Genomic DNA, 26,812 nt, shown 5'->3' with positions numbered 1-26,812 from the left:
TTGTGTTCTGGTGCTTTATTGACAATCACGACTGTATTTTAAGCAAGTAGAAACTGTATCAGCCACCGATAAATATAACCTTCCATCTGGGCAAGCACAAATTTCATAAAGTCTTTTAGATGTCTCGGATTCTCCATTTGTTCCTTGAAGCAAATTTGGCAGTAGCAAATTTTGAGCATCAAAGATCTGCAAAGAAAAAGCACACAAATCAACTTTGTAGCTGTACTGTTAACAAAGAGAACTCTTGTTGTTACAATATTTACCAGGTAGAAATATCCAACTGTTTTCAAATATACCCCCAGTAACAACCTCAGTCTAAAAAGGAGAGAGAAATCTTCAAACACCACTGATAGAACGGACCCACTCTTACCTTTGATTCATTACTGAGCAATTTAATGGAAGCTTTACTATGAGCTTGCAAATGAAAGTTCAAAGTCTCCTCTACATTATTCAATATGTCTTAATGAGCTAAAATCATGTTTTATATATAGCCTGGGAAACCACTATCAAATTGTTGACGTAATCTCCTTTAGCTGGTGCCCCAAACCAGGAAAGTATATCAACTTGACCCTTCAGTTAACCCAAAGAAATATGTTCCAAATTTTAACCTTTGTCAGAAATCTGAACTTTTCAAGGTCAGTAGTAGTCTACTGACCTTGAATCAAACTACTGATAGTTTGATGCATGTAGCAATCACTCCCCTTGAATACCAACTGTAAATAGAACATTTATTGATGTTAAATAAATCTTTAACATCTCACCATCTCATTGGTACTATGGAATGCAATATCCAAATGAGACAATCCAATAAGATCCCCATTTTCTGCTTGGATGTGAATTCCTCTTGGAGCATTCATGGTGAGAGATCGGGTTGGTGATTCAAGTCTAAAATCAATCATAAGAAGAGTTATCTTAATATTATAAAAACATATCTTCTATTTCAAAAGATGCATGTCTCTTCAAACAATAACTGGGTTTTATAATCATGTTTTCTGGAGGGAGATTTTCCCCAATGTGATGCCATCCTGCCATCTTAAATTCTTATGGTAAAATTATAATCTCAACATTAATTTTCCTAGGAGAATTAATTCCTAGAAAGTACTGCAACCTCATCTATGGGAGACTGAATCATCTTCTGTGTACAGCAGCAATTCTCAATCTGAGCAACTTTTAGATGTGTGGATTTCAGTTCCCAGAATTCCACAACCAGCTAGTCTGTAGCATGGCAGCATAATCATTTGCCTTGAGTAACTCCATGATTGCAAAGGGTCAAACATCCGTTTTTAGAAACTAGACTCAAATTACATAATTTGCTATAATGAGACAAGAGGTGCAGCCTCTGTAGACTTCCATATACTGTATATTTGGAAGCAGTGAAAGCCTCTCTTTGAGTAGCTAGCGCTAAAAATCAGTTATTCCAATTTTCCATTAAATTGGAAAGTACATCAGCCGTGTTAATGTTATTATGCAAATGATACAAATTGCAGCATTTACTTTACATCATTTTACAGATTTGACAAACTATGTAAATAACGGCAGGAATTTTACTACTTGCATTTGATGTCTGTCGCACTAAAGTAATTACTAATCTTTTAAAACCTACCCCACAAATTAATTCACAAACCTATAAACCTCAGTAAAGCTATTCGTTATTTTTTTTTAAATCATTTAGACAATAGTCATTACAACATGTAATGCCACAAGATGCCAGAAGAGAACCGCAAAACTTTTGATATGCTTTCTAAGTTGCTTGAAAACTTAAGTGCAATGAAGTTGTGCACAATCCAGCTTCTGCCCAATGGATTTCTATGGGAGAGTTAATACCTTGCATATAGTTTAAGAAAATAACACAACCTTTGAATTTGTAGAGATGACTTGCTTTTATGTACCAATTTGATTTGCTTTTTAATACAGGAACGTTAACAAAAACGAATGGATGTTTTGTCTGAATGGAACAATTTTTCAAGATAGCACTATTTTTTTTTCAATTGGCAAACAACAAGCAACCGCAGAGCCAACCAGAGACAGTACCAACCCTCAACCAACCCACGCAACCCCCCACCACCAGCAATTCACCTCCCAATGACCCTGACTTGATGTAATCTCCTTATCACAAGACCCATCACTGATGATTCACAGCTGACCCATCACAATACGCTCAGTTCAGAGGTGGTATTCAGCAGGTTCTGACCATTTCTGGAGAATCGGTAGCGGAAATTTTGAGCAGTTCGGAGAACCAGCAAATACTACCTCTGACTGGAGATTTTACAGTATCCTTCCCCTGCCATGCCCACCAAGCCATGCCCAAAGAACCGGTAGTAAAAAATTTTGAATCTCACCACTGACTCAGTTGACACACTCACACCTGAAGTCCTTATAAACAGAAGAACACTGACACCGACATCCCCTAAACTCCGTTGAAGATGTTACTTACCCTGGTAATGAAATGTTCAGAAACCAACTCACAAGCTCGGAGAATGAACCTTCACCCTCATCCTACACCTGAACTACAGCTATTCGCACTACTGCACAAGCAACAAGCTTGAGCTGAAGGGAAAAAAATAGACATTTGATTCTTAGAAAATATGGACCAATTATGGAATAGAAATGATACTGATGTATCTTCATCCAGGGTCCCCACAGTTGCCAACAATGAAGATTCATTGTTTATATATACTTGCTGTTTCATGGAACAAACTTCTTTAAATCTTACAGGAAGTTATAAACAATCATTCACACCAGTGGTGGGATTCAAATTTTTTTATTACTGGTTCTGTGGGCATGGCTTGGTGGGCTTGGTGGTGTGGCGGGGGAAGGATACTGTAAAATCTCCATTCCCTCCTCACTCCTGGGAGAAGTAAAATCTCTATTCCCTCCTCACTCCTGGGAGAAGTTTGCTGCAAAATCTCCATTCTCTCTGCACCCCACTAACCTACTTTCCAGCTCCGTTATCCTGTGCAGGACAACAAAAGAAGACACAGACGATCAGCTGGGACTCGGGAGGCAGAGAATAGATGGGGGTGGGGCTAGTCAGAGGTGGTATTTGCCAGTTCTCTGAACTACTCAAAATTTCCACTACCGGTTTTCCAGAACTGGTCAGAATCTGCTGAATACCACCTCTGATTCACACCCATTCTGTACTTAGGATTAGTTTCAATATAACACCACATTTAAAATACTTGTTTTCATTACAACAAAATGTTCTAGTCATCTGGTTCTGTAGCAGTCCTCAATTCACTGGCTCTGTTTGTTCAGGGTTGGATATCTGACTTTATTCTTTTGAAAAAAAAGCTTAATTTCAGCATTGTATGTAGAGTATGTACATATTTTAGTATGTTGAGATAGGTTTTGCCCTAAATGAAGTTTAAAATTATTTACAATGAATATATTTTCTAAAATAAAAGGCTGGGAAAAGGACAAAAATGCACACATAAGGAAAAGCAACAGTATCTGAAGGCTTCCCTAATAGGGCATATATGCACACACATAGATCAGGTTTTGGTTTAGTTAAAGTATAAAACAATACATTCTAACTTTTTAAGTAAATAAGGATCACTAGAAGGAATAGAGGTAATCTTTGACTTACCTGTACAACCACAATTCTGTTGCTAAGCAAGACAGTTGTTAAGGGAGTCATGCCCAATTTTATGACTTTTTTGCCACTGTTGTTAAGGGAATTACTGCAGTTGTTAAAGGAAACATGGTCATTAAGTGAATTTGGCTTCCCTCATTGACTTTGATAGTCAGAACTTGGCTGGGCTGGTTGCAAATGATGATCACATGACCCTCGGACATTACAACCACCATATATATATGTCAAGCACCTGAATTCTGATCACATGATCATGGGGATACTGCAGCTATGGTAAGTGTGAGGACTGGTCATAAAACACTTTTTTCAGTACTGTTGTAACTTTTGAATGGTCACTAAATGAACTACCTGTATGAGATTAATAAACCACTGTCTATATTTAAAGCATTTGCACCATGGATGCCTTCACAGTATGCGTACTTTTCTGTAATTCAGTGCAAGTGTTCCCTCAGAATTTAGCAGTGTCTTGTGGCACTGCGTTCTCACATTGCTTCTTTAGCTGTCTTACTATACAATATGAACGTGGAAGGTGATCTTAACAACAATTGTATTGACCCTTCTTGCCAATGATAAAGTTCTCAAAATTGTGGATATTTTTTTCTTGGAATTTGTATATATGGTTAAATGAGAGCTGTTCATATTATCTGTGATATTACATAGCTATTCAGTTTTTTTTTTTTAAATTAATGAGTGGTGTGGTGACCTAGTGATGAAAATGCTTGCCTGCCATTCGGAAGGTTGAGAGTTTGATCCTAGGAGAAGATATTCTCTCCTAGAGTGCAAAGAAAAGATATCTGCTGTGAACTCAGTGTGGTGTCAGGAAAAGTATTTGGCCAGTAAATGCTCAGCCCCATCCATTTGCCCCAATTGTACCCTGAATTAAGGGATTACAGGCTTATAAAAGGTAGTTTTTAACTTAGATTTTAAATGAGTTTTCAATAATTAATGTGGTAATATGGAATTTGATTCCTTGTTTCTCCCTAGTTCTCCTTTTCCTATTGGGTTCTTCTTCAGTGTATTCCTGACTACTTGTCATCTTACTGCTCTACAAGTCTAGCATTATTAAGGAATATAGCAAAAAAATGGAAACGATAATAAATGTTTACTCATTTTGGAGAGATATTCTTACTTAAGTGTTAGATTTTTGGCATCATCTCCTACACCTTGAACAAGTGGTGTTTCTACAGAATGTTCACAAAGGGCACCTTCTGGACCTGAAGCAGAAAAAAAAACCAAATTATTGTCACTTTTAAATGTCAAATGAAGTGCATTACTAGTGGAGAACAATTTTTTTATAACCACCCAACAAAATATCCAAAGCTAATTCAGAGTACCGTATTTTTTGGAGTATAAGACACACTTTTTCCACCCCCCCAAAAGAGGGTGGAAATGCCTGTGTGCCTTACGTAGAAGATGTTGCCAAAGCTCCGCCCACCCACCGGCTCCCACCCTTCAGTCTCAGCCTCCCAGCAATTTCCCTCTTTGCAGCAAACAGCCAACAGCCCGGTCAGCTTCAGCACAGCCTGATTAGCACAAACAGCTGATTGTCGGTTGGATTGGCCTCCCAACGACCAGCTGTTTCAGGCTACAGGGATCACCATCACCTATGACCACCTCTGTGTACTCCATTTTTGGCTTCCACATCCTGTTTTTGGCATCCATGCACCCCGTTTTCTGCCCATTCCGATCCCTGCTGTCTGGAACAGGCAGAAAATGGGACACACAGAGGCCAAAAACGGAGCGTGTAGGGCTGAAAACAGGATGCGGAGGCTGAAAATGGGGTGCACAGAGGCGGCAATAGGTGATGGCAATCCTTGCATCCTGAAACAGCTGATCGCCAGGAGGCAACTGACAATCAGCTACTTGTGCTAATCAGGCTGTGCTGAAGTTGAACAGACTGTTTGCTGTTTGCTGCAAGGAGGCAAATTGCTGGGAGGCAGAGGCAGATTTTTTTTTCTTGTTTTCCTCCCCAAAAGCTAGGTGTGTCTTATTTTTCAGAGTGTCTTATATTCCACAAAATACGGTACAGGATCTAAGGATCTAAGATTCCTCCTTTTTTGAATACTCTGATATTTGGGCTGGTTTAAATATTTGGGATTCTAATGTAACACTTTGGGCTTTGGAGCTTTTGCTAAGCATTAGAATAGCATATGTTTACAAGATGTTAAACCTATATATTCAAAATGAAATACTCTCATAACCAAAATTAAAAATTAAAGATATATGAAGAAGAAATGTTGGATATAAAAGTTACCAGGCACTAAAAAATCCTGCTTAGAGGGATCACCTTACTGGGAGCAATCTACCCACTGGGTAACGTGTAGTATACAAGCAACATATACATTTATTATTACCTTTATTGTCAGAGTACAACATGTATATAAGACATAACAATATATATATAGCTATTTAACTTATATATATAGTCCTTAACTTACAAGCACATTTGGGATCAAATTTCCATTGTAAGTCATTGCCATTGTAAGTTGAGTTGACAACAATTTTTTACAGCAGTTGTAAAAAATGATCATTAACTAAATCTAGCTTCCTCAATAGGTATTTTTTTGTCTAAGACTGACAAAACAAAAGGCCAGAAATTCATATGATGGCACAATATTGCAACTGGTCTTAAGAGTGAGATGGTTGCCAAGCACCCCAATTGTAATCACATGGCTACAAGGTTGGTGCAACAGTTGTTAAGCACAAGTGTAGGTCGCAGGTTATTTTTTTTCCTGAGGCCACTATAACTTTAAAGTACCGTTAAACAAATAGTCATAAGTTGAGGACTTCTTGTAAAAGGGCCTCCCCATCTGCCAGTCCTATTGACCTGACCTACCTGTTGGCTAACATGGAACTATGTTAACCTATATGTAAACTTGTTTAGCTGAAAACCATAAGGACTGAGTCAGACAGCTGTAACTATTCAGTTCCGTATCTTTGCTCACTCATTGCTCACTTCAGCCTACCACTCTGTGATATGATCCCTTATTAAGAGACTGTAAGAGGTTTTTCCTCTTGAATTGCCTCTGTAATTTGACAATGGTGCATTTCCTCCACTCTTCCTCAATCCCCAGAAACCAATTTGCAAGTAAGAAAACACAGTTTTAGAAGTAAGGTACCAAAGGTGATAAAAATCTCACTTTCAGAAATCTGCTTGGTTCATAGATAGAAGCTAGTTTCCAAGCGAAAGAAAAACTATTGTTTAGTGTTGTCAGATCCAAAAATCTTATACGTCATTCAATACATTGTACAAATAATTCATTGAGGCGTTTCATTCATCAGCCAAATCAATGATTTTACAACTTCAATATTCAATTGAGTAATGTTGCCTTATTTTGACTGATAACTCTATGTCCACATTCCATAATTTTCTTGGCAACAGCATAATGCTCTGCTATATCCTTGTTCTGGGAAGTATTTTGAGATGTTCCAGTGTGGCTAGTGGTTTTCCATCTAAGGATTAACCAGATCTGGCCACGTTTAGCTTTTTTTTTTAAAAAAAAGATGCTGCCTAGTTAAAAATTAATTCCAAGTAAAAAAATAATTACCAATTAATCAAAATAAATATTTTAGACCTCAATGTAAAACACAATTTTGAAGATGTTTAATGTAACATTTTAATTAAAAATATCAGTAATAAAATATTCAATGTTCTCTTAAATTCATTAATATAACAAATTACTCTTATTTATATATACAATTTCAGATTACAGTCTTTATCTTCAAAATAACATTTTTTTGTAGTTTTAGACTTGCAAACAAACCTGTGACTCGAAGTTTATCTGTACCAATTACAGTGTCATTATCATGAACAGTAAATAGAGGTTTATCGAGATTCACAGAGTTGATCTGAAATTGTTGACCATGAAAATGTACCATATCCGGATCTAAAAAAGACAAAACATTGTAAGATGGACTTTCTTTGTTCATACCTAAGTACACTTCCTCAATGATACAATATATAGCTATATAATTGGGATGTTAAATTTGTAATCTTATGCTCAGTAACTTGTGAGTAAGCCTCATTACATTGATCAATCGATACAGTGAATTACAGTGCAAAATTAGCATCTGGTTATGTTCTCTTTCCGGTTGCTTTCATCAGAAAAAGCAGAGTGTTATAAACCAAATCGAAAGAAAAATACTTCAGATATCAGCATGCAAAAAAGCATAGCTCTTTGTGAATATACAGTATACAAAGTAAGTTAAATTAGAATTCCAGATTTGATATAATTTGAAATGTTTAATATGCAACATCTTGTCTCTTTACACAGAATCTTTCATCCAAACAGGAATGTATTTTTAATGATGAATTTATCTATATGTAATCAATGTTTTTATAATTTACATAAATAGAAGATTAGTATCTTTCCAGCAACTAAACCACTGAAGAGATTTATAAATGAAGGCAAATTATTCATATGTTCATTTTTTGATAATGATGTAAAATTCTTTTTCTTTATTTCATGTATTTGACTAGCCAGGACAATTGGCATATCTATATGAGATATCATACAAGATCATAAATATATATCAGATATTATACGGGATCATAAAAAGATACACATTCATTTCTTTGGATATAAACTTTCAAAATCCAAACTAAAGAAAAATATATTACACGTACCTACGCTTAATCTGCCTGTGACATTTCCATCACTATTGCGTGCATTCAAAGTCACATTATCAGAAGATTGCAAAAGTAAGGATGAATCCTAGGATTAAGAGAAAAATATGTTATGTCTCCTCTTGGAGATTCAAACGAACAAACACAAAGCAGCCGTTTCACAATCAAATCAAACTGAAGGAAAATAACAAGATAACGACTGGCAGAAACGGTTAGAATTCCCCTTCAAAATTCAAACAAACAGAGATCTCTTTGCAGTAACGTCCTCACTCAAATAGACATTTTGTTTCTGGCAAAAGGCACCAGCTCAGCTGTGTCCTTTTATACCCATTAAGGCAACGTGCTAATTAACTGGCTTGCCCTACAGATTAACGTTTCCTGGTTCTGACGTCAATCCACGATCTAACAGTCATCAGATTCAAAGTTTCTTAACAGTACCAATCCTTCCAATCACAACAAAAATATATAAATGTTTAAGACATTTAGATAGACTTTACTGAAAAGTAACAAACACCTCCATTCTTTTCCAACTCTTGCAATGATATATGACATATATCTTATATAACTTACAATGATATATGATATGATATATGGTATGGTATGGTACAAGGATGATAGGATACAGTGGTGGGATTCAATTTTTTTTACCACCAGTTCTGTGGGCGTGGCTTGGTGGGCATGGCAGGGAAAGGAAACTGTAAAATCTCCATTCCCACCCCACTCCAGAGGAAGGAGGCTGTAAAATCTCCATTCCTTCCCCACTCCTGGGGGAAGATTGCTGCAAAATCCCATTCCCTCCCCACCCCACTAAGCTACCTTCCAGCTCTGTTTTCCCATGCAGGGCAACAAAAGAAGATCCAGATGATCAGCTGGGACTCAGGAGGCAGCAAATAGATGGGGACGGGGCCAGTCAGAGGTGGTATTTGCAGGTTCTCCAAACTACTCAAAATTTCAGCTACCGGTTCTCCAGAATTGGTCAGAACCTGCTGAATACCATCTCTGATAGGATAGGATAGGATAGGATAGGACAAGCAGGACTGTTAATTATAATTCCTTACAAGGCTTGGCTTTATTCTTTTGTGTACTATAGTTTCTCTTTTTTAATCTTCCTATATTTCATTTCTGCATAGTTCTTGACACTATTTTAATATCCTCTACCAGGGAATTCTGAGCATTTCAATGGAGCAAGGGCATTTCCAAAATTAAGCTGAAGCCTAATGTCGGTGAAATCTACCCTTCTACTTTCCTTTGCTCCACAGGAAGAAAACAGTTTTTGCTGGGCCTAAGAAATACTCACTACCATCCTACCTTTTTGCTCTGCCTTACGGACATGGAGCAGAGGCCTTGTGGGAAGAGAAAGAATGCTGGTATCTGAATGCACATTGTGTATCTCCCATTTGAATTCTTTGAGGGAGTATCCCTACTTACATTTTACTTCTGTTACATAAGTGCCACTTCAGTCACTGCCAGTGTTTCATACCTCATGGCTCACTGTAGCAGAACAGCTCTTATTTAATCACCAAGTGTATGTTTGGATGTCATACCAATTTTGCATCTAAATTTACTTCACCTTTCACTGTGGTTATATAAAAAAAACACTTGCTGAATTTAATCTATATGTTCCATGCACCCAATCATTACTAAATATAAGGCCCAAATAAATCATCCCTGATTTGAATTGAATTAGGCATCTGAGATTTGGCAAAAATATAACTCTACTTGGGTTTAAATACAGAAGTTAGTAACAAATCATTTCAACACTAGTCCCATTGATATTTGATTTGAAAAATAGTTCGTAATGGAAAAGTATCAACATGCCCATAATAGCTTAATGTTTTTGGCAAAATGGGATAAGAAGAGCAGAGTCCCTTTAAAAGGCACAATCTTGTTAAGCTTCAGCTGAAGATCTTCAAAACTTTCACTGCGATATTTTTTTGAAATACCTCTCTGCACTTTTTTTCCACACAGATGTAGCCAGTCCAACCCATCTTAAAACTAAGATTTACAAGGCAGCCATCTGCCCTGTTGCACTGTATGACACTAAATCCTGGGCAACAACAGGGACCAAAAGCTATCTCCCTGCCATGGAAATGCGAATGCTCCATTGGATATCGGGCATCTCCCTTCTTGACCACAAATCACAAATGACATCACTCAACCAAATGTTGGTGTGGCACCAATTATAGAGAAGATGAGAGAAGGTTGACTCTACTGGTGTGGACATGTCCAGAGAGAAGCACCTTCCACTATGGCCAAGACTGCCTATCAACTAGAAGTCAATAGCTGGTGACCTCACAAGTGTTCAAAACAGAGATGGCAAGACACCATCAAAATATGCAAGCTGCAGGCCTGTGCCCTGGAGACATAGCTGACTGTGCAAAGTGTGTTCAATGATCTGAAAAGCAGACTCTGCACCTGTGGAAATACGCTAAGAAGAAGAAGATATAGCAGGTCTGAGGATAGTATACGAAAACACAGCACTTTTCAAATGATTATACAAAGAATTTCAATTCTGCTGAAGCAATGTGGAAACTGCCCTGTTCCAAATTCATTTTTTAAAAATTCATTTTTAAATCTTCAGAGGGGAATATCTTGTTTTTCCACTTGCTATTCTGGGGTGCTAGGCTTACAATGACACTAAAAATGCCCACTGATTGCTTTCCTGGGTATGATATGCATTTCTGCCTTTGATCCCTGGGCTTTCTTGAAAGACAGGAGAATTGGAACATCCCCTGTTGGTAAGCTTGGTCATTCCTGGGAAAGACTCAAATTACAGAATGACAGAGTTGGGACCTCAGAGGTCATCTAATCCAACCCCCTGCTCAAGCAGGAGACCCTTGCAGAATTATACAATCACAGAGGTGGACGGAAGCTTGTCCCTCAACACTAGCAGATCTCAGCTGCATTAGGAAACAGCATTTTCTAAAAATAGTTAATTTGGATGAGAGCTTATAATCTTTAGCTTTGTGTCCATTCAGCCCTCTTACTGATAGATATACATGTACCCTAACAATGCAGAATTTAAACGTTAAGGTTTGATACATGTTCATTTGATCAAAGAATACATTCTGATTTGCCTCTCCCGTATTGAGAGAGCTAAGTTGAATGTTCACTTGTGTTAGCAAGATAAGCACAGATGTGTAATGTTCCACTAGCAGAAAACCAAAAATTTAAGGTTGTGGTTAGATATGTTCAAGAAGCTGCGGACTGAGAAGATGAATGATGACTAGTTAAGTTTTACTTTGCCGCCACAAAAGAGCTCTAGGAATGATACAAAATGAAAAAAGCTATGTTACTGAATGTTGGGGTGATTAATGTCATCCAATCAATCCAAAAATTAGCATTCTTTGTAAACATTTGTTGAAATGGAAAAAGAAATTACAGAACTGAATATTGCTGGAACAGTGCCAGAATCAGCAGGAAAAAACATCAGATCTGTGCTGTACTTCAAAGTAAACACCCTGAAGTATTTTCAGTCATGTGATATGTATTGCTGCTTTAAATCAAATATCTGCTTCAATTTCAAAGCAAAACTGCTTTGTAGGGCCGATTTTATTGAAATTCTATCAAATCAAAACAGGCTCTGCATAACTCTAGTAAATATGAGGGGGTTTTTTTTCAGACAAACCACAGCACATTTCTATGTGTATTAACTCAGAAATAAACCTTGTTAAAATCCGTGGGATTTGTCTCCAAATAGCTGTGCATAACATCGTATTGTTACCTTTCTGGAGTGAATTTCTTTGACATATAATGGATATAAAAATTCAGACTCTCCTTCCAGACGAAGCCCATCACTATTAACCTGTAGGTATCCCATTCCAGCCTGCAAATGCAAAACATATTTTAAATATTAGTTGTGTAAGTCATTGTCAAATTCTTTTCAAAGATGCCACATTGATCTGTTTCCAAATACTGTTAAGGTTTATTCAAGACAGACATCCCTGATGAAAAAGAAATTCAGAAGATAAATATATTATGGATGGGAGAAAGGTGGTCATAAAAATATCTTTTCACACAACGTTTTGATAAGAGACATCTGCAAGCATGCCCAACCAAGAAGAATTACACTTTAAAAAGATGCTGTACACAAGGACTTCTTCTCCAGTCCAGCTACCAGCAATGTGTACATAAGTCCTCTTCAAAAAGCTGTAATTCAAAGAAACAAAATAAGTTACATGACAGCAAAGCTAGAAATTGTCCATTTGCTCCTCTTCTCCTTTTGGAGTAACCATACATTATTGTTATTTGAAATGGTGCCATATATTCATCATTGTTGGCATGCAACTAAATCTACATGGTATCTCTTACATTTAGGATTTAGATATTTGAGTACTTGATTAGTAGCAATTCATTAGATGCAACATCTCAGCAATGGACTCAGAAATGACAAAGTCACATAAGAATTAAAGAATAAATTTCAAACGATACCAGTCAATGAACACAATTCAAAGAATGTTAACACTTCATTAAGTAGGGCTTACCCTAAAGTATATTTAAGACTGCAGCCTCTGGCTGAGATTACATACTATACTAAGTGATGGTTTCTTTAATACGAGTTAACAACTCAAAATTATTGACTATGAGCAATACAGTGATTTTGAAAAGTACACAGCTGGGGGAGGTTCATACATGAGACTAAAATAAAAGTAAAAAACACAAAGACTCGATGTGATATACAAACTCAGCTACTGAAATAAGATAAAAGCAGGAAGAAATATCACATTTGTTGCAAATAACTACAGGTGAAACTCAAAAAATTAGAATATTGTGCAAAAGTTCATTTATTTCAGTAATGCAATTTAAAAGGTGAAACTAATATATGAGATAGACTCATTACGTGCAAAGCAAGATAGTTCAAGCAGTGATTTGTCATAATTGTGATGATGGCTTACAGCTCACGAAAACCCCAAATCCACAATCTCAGAAAATTAGAATATTACATGCAATCAATAAAACAAGAATTGTACGTAGAACAATATCGGACCTCTGAAAAGTATAAGCATGCATGTGTACTCAGTATTTAGCTTGGGCCCCTTTTGCAGCAACTACTGTCTCAAAGTGGCGTGGCATGGAAGCTATCAGCCTGTGGCGCTGCTGAGGTGTTACGGAAGATCAGGATGCTTCAATAGTGGCCTTCAGCTCTTCTGCATTATTCGGTCTCATGTCTCTCATCTTTCTCTTGACAATACCCCATAGATTCTCTATGGGGTTCAGGTCAGGCGAGTTTGCTGGCCAATCAAACACAGTAATCCCATGGTCATTGAACCAGGTTTTGGTGCTTTTGGCAGTGTGGGCAGGTGCCAAGTCCTGATAGAAAATGAAGCTCATAAAGCCCATAAAGCTCGTCCGCGGAAGGAAGCATGAAGTGCTCCAAAATCTCCTGGTAGACGGTTGCATTGACCCTGGACTTAATGAAGCACAGTGGACCAACACCAGCAGACAACTTGGCTCCCCAAATCAACACAGACTGTGGAAATTTCACACTGGATCTTTAAGCGTCTTGCAGTGTGTGCCTCTCCATTCTTCCTCCAGACTCTGGGTCCTTGGTTTCCAAATGAGATGCAAAAGTTGCTCTCATCAGAAAAGAAGACTTTGGACCACTGAGCAACAGACCAGGTCTGTTTTTCTTTAGCTCAGGTAAGATGCTTCTGATGTTGTTTGTTGTTCAGGAGTGGCTTGATAAGAGGAATACGACATTTGAAGCCCATGTCTAGGATCCGTCTGTGTGTGGTGGCTCTTGATGCACTGACTCCAGCCTCAGTCCACTCCTTGTGAAAGTCCCCAATACTTTTGAATGGCCTTTTCCTGACAATCCTCTCCAGGCTGTGGTCATCCCTGCTGCTTGTGCACCTTTGTGGGTGTTATGGCTTAATTAGCTGATTAGAGTGGGACACTTTGAGCCTAGAATATTGAACTTTTTCACAATATTCTAATTTTCTGAGATTGTGGATTTGGGGTTTTCATGAGCTGTAAGCCATAATCATCTCAATTATGACACATCATGGCTCGAACTATCTTGCTTTGCATGTAATGAGTCTATCTCATATATTAGGTTCACCTTTTAAGTTGCATTACTGAAATAAGTGAACTTTTGCACGATATTCTAATTTTCCGAGTTTCACCTGTATGTCAACTACGTAACTACGGATCTGAAAATTATTTCAAAAACTCCCCTAGGGTAAATAGATTGAAGGATTTTTTTTACAGAGCAGAGAATACCTTAGATGCAACAGTAAGAATATAAGCAAAAGCAACAGCAAAAACCCAATTAAAGGGAAAAAAACACTTACTGATGAAAACCACATTACTTTAAGAATCCAAATTGTCAGAGCAAGATTCACAACTAGAATGATGATCAAGAGGAGGAGAAATAAATAAAGGCAGCGTTTTCTCCAGCCATAAATGCCAACATTGTAGGTATACTGAGGATCTGGTCTCCGTATGTCAGTACCTGGTGTTGCTGAAATATACTCTTCACGTACCATCTGCTACAGAAAAAAAAATGGACACAATTAACAAAAAATAAATAATTCAAACAGGGCATGCTACTTCAGGTTTGAAAATTGGACAACTAATAATTAAAAGTAGATTTCTAAGAGCTAAGAATTTAGCACACTATGTTGCGCTGATGACCAACACCAAACAAAAGAGTGAGACATTGCTGATTAATAAAAAAAAACATTAATTATCATTTCATTTAATAATTGTTATCTTAGTCTACGAGCAATCAAATATTGAAAATAAGGTATTTAAGGGCAAAGATATTTTTTTTAATTCATGCTGGCATGAATTAAAAAGCAACAAAAACCTCTTAAAAGGTAGGTAAAGTTTCATTTGAGTCTGGCTACAGATTGTCCTCACATTATGACCCAAACTGGGACCCACAACTCTGTTGCTAAGCAATGTGGTGGAAATGTCATGTGACTGCTCTGCTTAGCACTGGCCATTCCAGCAATCCCAGTTGCTGTAATTCAGTGAATCCCACACAACTGTTAACATGCACCCACTGAAATGCAAGCCATTCTTGGGAAAAGTAAGGGACTGCTTCTGCTTCAACTCCTTCTATCCACATCTCTCCCCCATCTCTGTTCTTTTTGCCGCCCGCCTACCTGCTGCTGCCAACTTCCCCCACGCCTGACACAGCCCACTGCATCACACCACTATTGTACTGGCCAGAGCCTTTTTTTTTTTTTTGCATTGGTTTCTCTTAGGGACCATCTGGGGCCTCCTTTCTCACACTGGGTAGGTCCTTCTTTTGTGCACCAACCAGGACCTTCTTTCACTAAAGAAGGACCCAACCAAAATGCAAAAGATGGTTGGTGGGTGAAAGTGTGTGGTACAAAAGAAAGACTCTGGGTGGGGCACAGAGGTCCTGGCTGGTATTCAAAAAGAGGCCTTAGATAGCATATGAGAGAAGCTCCAGCTGGGGGTCTATAACTATTTGCCACAGCCAACTCACCACAGCCAACTTTCCACAGCCAACTTTCCATGGCCAACTCACCACAGCTAACTCACCACAGCCAACTTGCCATGGCCAACTCATCATGGCTAACTCAACACAGCCAACTTGCCATGGCCAACTCACCATGGCTAACTCGCCACAGCCAATTTGCCATGGCCAACTCACCACAGCTAACTCACCACAGCCAACTTGCCATGGCCAACTCATCATGCCTAAGTCACCACAGCCAACTTGCCATGGCCAACTCACCATGGCTAACTCAATACAGCCAATTTGCCATGGCCAACTCACCACAGCTAACTCACCACAGCCAACTTGCCATGGCCAACTCATCATGGCTAACTCAACACAGCCAACTTGCCATGGCCAACTCACCATGGCTAACTCGCCACAGCCAATTTGCCATGGCCAACTCACCACAGCTAACTCACCACAGCCAACTTGCCATGGCCAACTCATCATGGCTAATTCAACACAGCCAACTTGCCATGGCCAACTCACCATGGCTAACTCGCCACAGCCAACTTGCCATGGCCAACTCATCATGGCTAACTCAACACAGCCAACTTGTCATGGCCAACTCACCACAGCTAACTCACCACAGCCAACTCACCACAGCCAACTCACCACAGCTAACTCACCACAGCCAACTTGCCATGGCCAACTCACCACATCCACGGCCAACTCGTTGCAGGAAAACTTGCCATGGCCATCTTACCACAGGACAACTTGCTGTAGGACAATAGTTATACTAATACCAAAGAAATGGTGGAATAGAATCATTAAAGAAAGGATGCTAAAGGAGAGACAGAATGAAATGTGAATGGCAAACATTAGAATAATTTTTATTTATTTTAAATAACTAAATAGAATTGTTAAATTGTCCCACAGCGAGTTGGCATTGGTGAGTTGTCCTGCAACAAGTTGGCCATGATGAGTTGGCCGCAGCAACTTGGCTGAGACAAGTTGTCCCATTCCCCCCAACTGGCATGCAAGAGAAGGCCTTTGGCAGTACCATTGCAAAAGAAGATGGCGTGAGAAAACATCCCATCCAGTACAGTAGCAGTGCACACCTTGCTATGTGCAGTGGCAGACAGAGCCAGGTGATGAGAGAAGTTGGTGGCAGCAAGTAGGTGAGCAGCCAAAAGATCGTCATAAGTGTGGGTAGGCCAGAGTGAGCCCAAATTTGTTCATGTAACCATGGGCACTATAATAACTAGAATTTCAAGGACCAGTCATTAAGTTGTTCAACGTTGTCATAACTTCAAATGGTTGCCGAACAAATGGATGTTAAGCAAGGACTGCCTGCACAGGCACAGCTTTAAAAAAGTTTGTGAAGTACAATATTTATTCTCTTATTTCTGTTATACCTTTTCATTACAATACTAAATGTGACAATCTAGCTCTTCTGAAACATCCACAATGCTGGGAGAGATGGAAGGAAAGAGAAGAGGATTATCTACAGCAGGGGTGTCAAAGTTGTGCCATCACGGCGCCGTCATGTGACATATCACGACTTTTTCCTCCTTCACTAAACTGGGCCTGGGCGTGGCCAGCGCATGATGCATCTGGCCCATGAGCCATGAGTTTAACATTTCTGATCTACAGCAAGCTGGATGGGCTCAATTATAGCTGTAATGGGAGCACCAATGGAGGACCTGAAGGGACAATTTGGGGACAGATCATCCTGGAAAAAAATCTATTGATCTAATCACCAAGATGCCAATACCAACTTGATGGCAAATAACCAATCAATGATCCATCACATCCATATATGTTAGTGATGGCGAACCTTTTTGTTGTGGTGTGCTGAAAGCACGCATGCACTAGCACCCACAATACAATGCACCCTGCCCCCCCGTGCATGCACGCACAACAACCCCCCTTACCTACACTGCGCATGAGTGTCTCCCAGCTGATTTTTGGCCCATTTGAGGCCATTTTCACTCTCCCGGAGGGTCAAGGGAAACCTCTGCAGCCTCGGAGGGCCTTCTGGAAATACCGGAAGTGATGAAATGGGCCTGTTTTTCAGCATCCAAAGGCTGCAGAGGCTTCCCTTGAGCCCCGGGCAAAAACAGCCTCAAATAGGCTGAAAATCACCTGGGAGGCACGCACATGCACAGGTAAGTTTGCCTGGGGCTCGCGTGCCCGCACAAATGGCTCTGCATGACACCTGTGGCACGTGTGCAACAGGTTCACCATCACAGCTCTAGGTAAAACACTAGGGCCACCAGTATACATACAGTATATCTGAATTGAGCATCTACCATATTTGGTGGCCAGGCTTATTCAAGAATTATACATCAGAAACTTATTGGGGCTGACTGGAATAAGTAGTTGGCTTTCCTAGGACCCGACAGATGCAATATTAGGTACAAACGATAATGAGTCAGAGAGTCTGGCATCAAGAGAAGAACCCACAGATATATTGCAGCCCTAAGTACTGCAAACCCAGTCCTAGATATTCAATTGACCTTTTACTGACGGTGTCCAAACAAAAATAAGTTATGGGGTAGCATTTTTAAAAGTAAACTATTAGAAAAAAAACTAAATTATAAGTTACTTCCCTATTATCCCAGTTGGTTCAAGATGAATTTATGGAAATCTAGAGGGTGCCGCATGAAGGGAAAGTTCTTTAGATTATTCCTAATAACTGCAGGAATTGTGATCCACTATTGAGAATAAGTTTCCTTAAATTATAATATTAAAGTGCAACACGTATTTGTGGGACTAAAACATAACTAATGCATCATGCAAGCTAGTTAACATGATAAATAATATTCAGTCTCCGTGAAAAGAAATATGATTACACACCCAGGCCCTTATATGGCAGAAGTATCCATTATTAAGTAACACGATCATTTTGTTCCCATAAAAGATCAGCCTTGCAGTTGGACCATGGAAAAAAACTGGAAACCAGCAAAGAAAAGATGCAGCTCATTGCATTAAAAGCACAGTATTCCCCATAAAGGAATAACATCTGTAATTTTGACATGGCTATTTATTTCACTGCACATATGCAATGCCAAAGACACAAAGTTAGAGTCAGATGTTTAGACAGACATTTAGACAGTTGCTATAATCTAAACTACAAAAATTACTTGTGTATTGTGTTTCAAGTTGATATAATAACAATCTAATGGTAGAAAAAAGGCAGAACTGCAAGAATTATCTTTTTTTTTTTTAAAAAAAAAGCCTATTAATCCTTTACATTAATTGTTTCATAATTTATAAACACCTATGCAAATAAAGTTTCCTTAAAAGACTTACCTTGGAAGATTTAAAAAACACCGGCAGAAATTGCAGATCCAACTCAGATCAAATGCCTTCAGCCTGACAATGAATTTCTACACTTGTACCCACAGTGGAAAATATTTTAGGCGTGGCTGAACTTGTTTACATGTTTGGTCACATTTCACATTTCACATTCCACCCCCTTTCACTAGCGGCACAGACAGGGCTAATTTTACTCTATGACAAACTAGCTGGTGCTGCACTAATGCTTTAGGAGGTGAAAGGCTGGATATAATTTGTATTTTCAAAATAGCATACACTTCTTATTAGAATATTACTCACACTACCCTGAAGAGGGAGGGAAAAATCCTATCGAACTCTTAGCTATTTTTAAAAAAAGAAAGAAAACACTTAATTTTGCTCATATTCAGTTTATTGAAATAAAAGTTCAGAGATTGCTGTATACGTATAATAGCAGCATGCAACTTTTGAGGAAATGGAAACATGCAATTGATCTAGAACAGGACTGTCAAACTCCTGGCCTGTGGGCCAGATGTGTCACATGCTGGCCATGCCCAGTTTAGTGAAGGGGAAAAAAGTCCTGATGAGTCACATGATGCTGCCATGACAACATGAGTTTGACATCCCTGATCAATAATTATATGCTTACCCCAAAATAGGTAAAAAACAAGGCTAAGAAATAGGTAAGCTCTGGAGAAAAGCTATATCTGATTTAACTGAAATATATATTGAAAGCAATTATGTTATAACCATTATTTCATAATTTTCCTGTTCTGTTAAATTAAGATTTATTAATAGTGAGAAACCTTCTCAATTTGGAGCAATGTACAAATGGCTGGGCTAGGGGTTGCAAACATTTATTTATTGAAGAAACTCATGCAATCTTTATTTAGGAAACCCAACTTGGAAGGCTCACAAGAGTTATATAAAGCATTAAAACACAATAAAAAGGAAGGAAGGAAGGAAGGAAGGAAGGAAGGAAGGAAGGAAGGAGTATACAACTATCAATATCCAAGTACAAATTTTCTCTTCACTTACAAACACATGGAGTACATACACAGAGAGACAAAATTATCTTAGCTTTCTTCCCTCCTATGCCAGGAGTGGGAATCTTTCAGTGGCAAGCCAGGATATCCATTTTGGGTGGTGGCTGAGGCTGTAATAATTTGGTAGATAATATAAAGTGGATAAAACCAAGATTTTCTGTGGGTTTTGCCTGGAAAGGCTATTGGGGGTGGAGGTGAAGTTTGTGAGTTTTTCTATGAGCCAATACTACAAAGTTTTTCACACAGTGAATCACATCTCAAAATGTCAGGTTACTAAGCCTAATCTTTAGCAATAACTATAATAAAAATAGCTTCAGGGGATGCAAAAACAGATTTCAGCATTTTTAAGAAGGACATTGGAAACACAAGAATCATTCCTTCTCAACAATTTATTGGCTTTCTCCTCCCATTAGCAGCAGGAAAATTAGACTGTGATTTGCTCCAACAGTTGGTAAGCTGACTGATGCAAACTCTTTTCTGCTATTAATGATATGCTACAAAGAAGATTTATTCCTGCCAATTTTATTATCTTTTTGTTTATATATTTCTAATGGTTGGCAACTCAACAGGGTGCACCTTCCTAGGATCAGATCCTCCAAGTGGCATATTGTATCACCATATGAAAAAATCTAGGCCTATAAATATATCCCAAATTACAGAAGAACAATAAGTCTCAAAAAATGTATTTCAACAGTACAGACATTCTTTGAATTACAACCAGTAATGAGATTCAAATAATTTAATAACCGGTTCGTCAAGGGTTAGATTGGCTGTCGTAGGAGGCATGGCCCATCTATGTCCTCCAGCTCTGCCGCACATGCAGGATGAGCCTCCCGCGATGGCCAACCTCACCCTGGGTGAACCGGTTGTTAAATTAACACACACACACCCGCTATCAAAGTGGATCCTGGGCGCTGTGCTGCAATGGAGAAATGGGCAACAGAGTGGTGGGCATGATGGAAGGAGGAGGAGGAGCAGGGAGAAGAAAGAGGGAAAGGGGCCTTCGCCTTCCCTCATGCTAGCTGCTCTGTAGCCCATTTCTCCATTGCAGCTCCCATGATCCACTTTGATAGCCGGGATGGGTGGGTTGGTAGGTAATTTAGAAACCGGTTCGCTCAAACCAGTGCAAACCATCTGAATCCCACCACTGATTATGACCAGTTGTTTAGTGACCATTTGAACAAAGTGATTTACAACCTGTCCTCACAATTAAAAGTGTTGCAGTGTCCCCAGGATTGCATGACCGCGATTAGGGCATCAGGCAACTCTTGCACATTTACAATGGATGAAACATCCAGCAGTCCTATGATTGCTATTTGGAGCCTTTCCAGCTGGCTTCTGACAAGCACAGTCAATGGGAAAGTGAGGGAAAAAGGTTACAGGCTGCAGTTCACATGATGTCTTACTTAATAACCATGACAATTTGTTTAACCACCATGGCAAAAAAGGTTGTAAAATTGGATGCAATCATGTATGACGCCTCGGTTTATGACTACAACTGCTTAATAATGTCAAAGTTGAACCTCTTTTGAAATGTTTAGGTCTTATCGCTATTCAACTTGTCAAAGAACTGGGCGGGTGGGGTTGGAAGGAAAGGGAGAAAGAATGCAGAGATGGACCATGAGAGCCAAGAACCCACCAAGGCCACTGATGCAGATGTCTGACCGAACAGTTCTCAAAACAAAAGGACGATTCATAATTGGACAATGTGACCAACCAAGGGTAGGGAGAAAGAGAAGCTATTGTTTAACTATACATGCATTGTGCAGAGAAAAAAAAACAGAGTTAGTTTTGATTCTTCAGTACCAAAATGGGATCTCCCAAAAAGTTTGCTTTTGGGATTTCAAAGTTTCTGAGCGTGTGTTCTTTTCTTGGGCTTGCTAGTCGGACCGTTGACAAATAATTGAGGTCTGGGAAATGGGCACCTTGTCAGTCAACTGGAGTGCTGATTTACCACCCGCTTACTAGGAGCCAAAGTGATGAGAACCAGGAAATAACAACTAATGACTTAATAGTGGGTTGTTAACATCCTAACAATTAAAAGCCACACACAACCAAGCACCATACAAATACAATGTGTAGATCAGCCCAGTGCACCCATTTTGGAGAGAGAGAAGTTCCCTAAGGATGGGTTCCAACATGAGCCAGAAAGCTTGGAAGAAGACTATACCTTTGGTCCCTGAAATTAGAACCTGAAATATTGCTTAATAATGAATTTTCCCGTTCCTATCATGGTTATAGATCAAGGGCTACCGGTAATTAAACTGAATTTTTAAAATCTCCACTTCAGAGAAGAGTCAGCACAATATTATGTTATACTGGAAATAAAAAGCAATTTTAAATGAAAAACTACTTGCACTCAATAAATAACTAATTTTATTCGAAAGGAATAGACTAATAAAAGTTAGCCAGTCTCTCCATTCTATGCCAGTGACCCAAACTTTATATATTTGGAAATCCTGCAAAGAGAAGGAATTTAAAGTACACTTTTTAATCACGTTGACAATTGACAAAAATAAAGAAGAAAGCTTAGGGTTTGGCTAAATAAGTTTTGGATAGCTGGAAAACTTGCTCAGTATTTTATGAGCTTTAGTCTTGCCCTAATATGGATATTAAAAAGGTCTGTTATATTTCTGCTAAGTAACACATTGGCGTCTCCTAGATTAACAGTCTGAATTGCCTAGCCAACTTATACAGTAGTATTTTTGTTTAGTGATATAGTTGTAGTTGTCTCACAAAATTTATTTTCTATAATAAAAAACAAAATCAGAGTACAGATTCATATTCAAATGCCTACATATTTTCATCTGAAGAAAAATGGTGAAAAGTAGTGTTGAAATGAAAGATGTCACAAATCTACATGCATGTCAATATTATGAAAAAAGTTGAAAAGAGGAAAATGCAATAAAACACAGCGAATGCAAGGAAACACAAGTGCAAGTGCAGCTTGCGGGGAAAAAACCCCCCAAGACTCCTATTCTTCTGACCCACAATTTAAAAAGGTCAAAACAGAATGCCGGTCCTGATGCATTTCATTTCCCTTTCTTTGGGAATAGTGGGAAAGAAAAATAAAAGCAAAGTCACTATAAATGGACAAATTAAAAAAAAAAAAAACTGCACTCCACTTTTTACTCTCCTGGTATTAGAGGTGAAGCAGAGACAAAAGTGGTTCCTCTACAAAATGTCTTCATTTCTACTTTACTCCCCAAGTGCCCAAGAGTGATCAAACTGTGGCTTCTTTTTCATAGTTCCACCTTCCATTTAGTAGCCTTTGGAACTGACTAAAAGGAATATCACTAAAATTGGATATTGTGGTGTTGGGAGTAGATTTTTGAGAGTCTTTTGGGCTGCAAGGAGATTAAATCAGTCAGTCCTGAAGGAAATCAGCCTTGACTGTTCTTTGGAAGGACAGATATTGAAGCTGACATTCTTTGGCCACCTAATGAGGATAGAGGACTCATTGCAAAAGATCCTGATGTTGGCAAAAATCGAAGGCAAAAGGAGAAGATAGATTAACAGAGTTAGAAGGGACCTTATAGGTCATCTAGTTCAACCTCCTCACCCAAACAGGGGACCCTACCCCATTTCTGACAAATGGCAGTCCAATTTCTTCTTGAAAGTCTCAAGTGATGGCGCTCCCACAACTTCCGAGGGCAAGCTGTTCCATTGGTTGATTGTTCTCACTGTCAGAAAATTTCTCCTTATTTCTAGGTTGAATCTCTCCTTGATCAGTTTCCATCCATTATTCCTTATCTGGCCTTCGGGTGCCGTGGAAAATAGCTTGATCCCCTCCTCTCTTTGGCAGACCTTCAAATATTGGAACCAGCGGAGGAGATGGTTAGATAGTGTACCAGGGGATGCAGTGGGCATGAATTGGGGAGACTTCTGGAGACAATGGAAGACAGGGAGGCCTGGCATGTTGTGTGGTCCATGGAGTTGTGAAAAGTTAGACACAGCTTAGTGACTGAACAATAGCAATAAAATTGGGTAGCAAATTGGGGTAGAGCAGTAGCCCGAACCTTTTGCGTTCCATGGAGAGAATGTTTTCTGCGGACCGGAGAGGGTGTGTTTTCACATGCTGCCTGCATCCTGAGGATGGGACTTTACTTGTTTGCAGGGCCCAGTTTCTGGCATGCCGCTTCTCTGTACCGATCCATGAACCAGGCGTTGGGTAGAGCATGAAAACTGCAGCCCGGTGCATTTTCTATAGATTCAGATTGCAGTGAAGAAATTTAGCAGCAAATCAACAAGTTAATCTAGCACGATTTTTCACCTTTGTCTTTTAAACTTGTCAGCCACCAAAGACTGAGACTTTTAGTCATGTCTTTTAGCAACCATGTGTGTGTGCATGTGTGTGTGTGTGTGTGTGTGTGTGTGTGTGTGTGTGTCATTAAAGTCCCCTGGAACAATTCATCATGTCACAATTATGACATTATTGTAACATCTTCCATCCAAATAATTTTTAATAGGGGTACTTCCTAAGCATAGCCACCTCTACCATAATAGTACAAAAAAATAGTGTCAAAGGTGCTTTTTTTTTTTCCAAAAATCAACTGGACTGTTTTTTGAGGACGAAGAAGACGTTTCGCTTCTTATCCAAGAAGCTTCATCAGCTATAATTGGATGGTGAGCTTAAGTTCCTTCAACATGTACCATTGATATAGTAATAGCATTAGACTGATATATCCCTTCATAGTACTTTACAGCCCTCTCTAAGTGGTTTACAGAATCAACATGTGCCTTCATTTTACCAGCCTTGGAAGTATGGGAAGGCTGAGTCAATCTTCAGCCAGTCAGGATCAAACTCCTGGCAGTGTGTATGAGTTAGCCTGCAATATTGCATTCTAATCACTGTGCCACCGCAGCTCCGGATACAAGAATATCATTCAATAGATAAAGAAGTGCTATTTCACATTGTTGCTATAGACTGAATAGCAAATTGCAGCCTCTGAAATACAATTCACAATCCGGCAGATATGATTTTGGTCACATACTGAATTCCCCTGCCCACTCCTCACTTCCTGCTGAACAAGACAATGTGTTAGATGTTTTAAGACAAAAAGTGGCATTTGGCTGCAGTTTCAGAGAAGGGCTCCCATCTTCCTAACAGCCTCTCAAGAAAACTCCAGAACGTACAAAACAGTCCCTTATTTAAACCAGTAAACCATAAACGCAATTCAAAGCTATCTCATCATTAACTGCAATTTATGGTTACATTTTGACTTGGGCTTAATATTTATTTATTTAATTTGTTTGCCACCCTTGTCACTGAGAGGTGATCAGCTAGATATACATACATACATACATACATACATACATACATACATACATACCTTCTTAGGAAGCAACTTAGAAATGATTTGCCCTTGTCTTCTTCCTGGTTTTTCTCAATCTAGTTCACAGCCCTGGCATTTAGTCTATCATTCAAGTTGTACTCATGTCTGTGTTTGCTTAATATTTTCAAGATCAGTTAGGTGCTACCATTTGCTCTTACCATTTGAACATAAGCATACATTCCTTGAAATGTGAAAAGTAATGGGCATTGCTGATCATAGCACAATTGTTGCATGATATTATTTAAGGAGATGAGAAGGCTTGGCCTAAGAGAACTGGCCACAGAATTGACCAACAGGTTTGCTGGAAGATGATTTGTTAAATGAGGAGCAGAATCATTTTAACTTTTGGAGCTCTTGGGAAGAAAGGAATACAAATGTAGCAGAGATGCAAATATTTTTGATACTGAACAAAGTCGTACATACCACTTTAATGAAGGATAAGTGCAAAGACTGGAAATGTGTTGGAGGACATCAATGTTCCCAAAATCTGGAACCAGTTTTTTTGGGTTGAAGAGCAGCCAGGAATAGAGAAGATCGACCTGGAGAGGTGGGGCATCTACAATCTATCGCTCGGTAAGGCCACACCTGGAATAATGTATCCAGTTTTGGTCACCACATTACAAAAAAAACACAAAAAGATGTTGGGACTTTGGAAAAACTGCAAAGAAGAGCAACTAAGATGATTAAAGGCCCGGAGAACAAAACATATGAAGAACAGTTGCAGGATTTGGGTTTGTCTAGTCTACAGAAAAGAAGGACTCCGGGGATGTGATAGCAGGATTCCGGTAATTGAGAGGTTGCCCCAAAGAGGAGGAGGGGGGGGTTCAATCTATTTACCAAAGCACCTGTAGGCAGGACAAGAAACTAAAGCACCTGTGGGCAGGACAATGGAGGAAACCAGACACAACCTGGAACTAAGGAGAAACTTCCTAACAGTGAAGTTTCAGTTAACCAGGGGAAGAGCTTGCCTTGAGAAGTTATGGGTGCTTCACCACTGGAGATTTTTAGGAAGAGATTAGACAGTCACTCGTCTGAAATGGTATAGGATCTCCTGCTTCAGCAGGGGGCTTGATTAGAAAGACCTCCGAAGTCTCCTCCACTTCTATTCTGATTGATTGATTGATTGGTGCCTCCAGAGGTACAGCATTAGATATTAACTCTCCTAAATCCCACCGCGTCCTCAACCAGGAACCCACGACTCTCTCCGCTCTCCTGCAACCCTAAAACTCCGAGCAAGCCCCGTCAGTGTATTTACTGATTCCGAGCAAGCTACACTAGTATTTACTCCTCGGTAAGTCGGCGAGGAAAGTCAAACGTGGTAGGAAAAAGACCGGCCTTTACCTGCTCTTCCCACGAGCGTCTTTCCCAGGGGGCTGAACGGGGGTGAGCGGAGTCATCGCATCTCCCTTCTTCGCCGGGCGAGATTGTCGTGCGCGCCCAGGATCGCCAGCCTTCCTTCCCTCGCAGCTCGAACGAGCTCGTTCCAGCAAC

General features: G+C 39.3%; 1 protein-coding gene across 3 annotated transcripts; it reads right to left on the bottom strand.

Moving 5' to 3' along the window:
* On the bottom strand, positions 1-26,812 carry SGCG (sarcoglycan gamma). 3 transcript variants are annotated; one of them, XM_026708844.2, is made up of 8 exons: positions 26,663-26,812; positions 14,513-14,710; positions 11,944-12,045; positions 8,220-8,307; positions 7,357-7,479; positions 4,722-4,806; positions 762-885; positions 1-186 (listed from the first exon to the last, which is right to left on the bottom strand). In XM_026708844.2, the coding sequence occupies exons 2-8, from the start codon at positions 14,705-14,707 to the stop codon at positions 16-18; spliced, it is 888 nt and encodes a 295-aa protein (XP_026564629.1). In that variant the 5' UTR covers positions 14,708-14,710; positions 26,663-26,812; the 3' UTR covers positions 1-15. The 3 variants fall into 3 exon arrangements, with proteins under 3 accessions (XP_026564629.1, XP_026564628.1, XP_026564630.1); XM_026708843.2 differs by lacking the exon at positions 26,663-26,812 and adding an exon at positions 18,955-19,094; XM_026708845.2 differs by lacking the exon at positions 26,663-26,812 and adding an exon at positions 18,955-19,091 and having other exon boundaries at positions 14,513-14,707.

The sequence above is a fragment of the Pseudonaja textilis genome, chromosome 7 (assembly GCF_049901715.1).
Source record: "Pseudonaja textilis isolate UNSWEBS1 chromosome 7, rPseTex1.2, whole genome shotgun sequence".
In the NCBI taxonomy this organism is placed as follows: Eukaryota; Metazoa; Chordata; class Lepidosauria; order Squamata; family Elapidae; genus Pseudonaja; species Pseudonaja textilis.
Note: the sequence above shows the minus strand (reverse complement) of the source record. Positions and strands in the feature narration are given on the sequence as shown.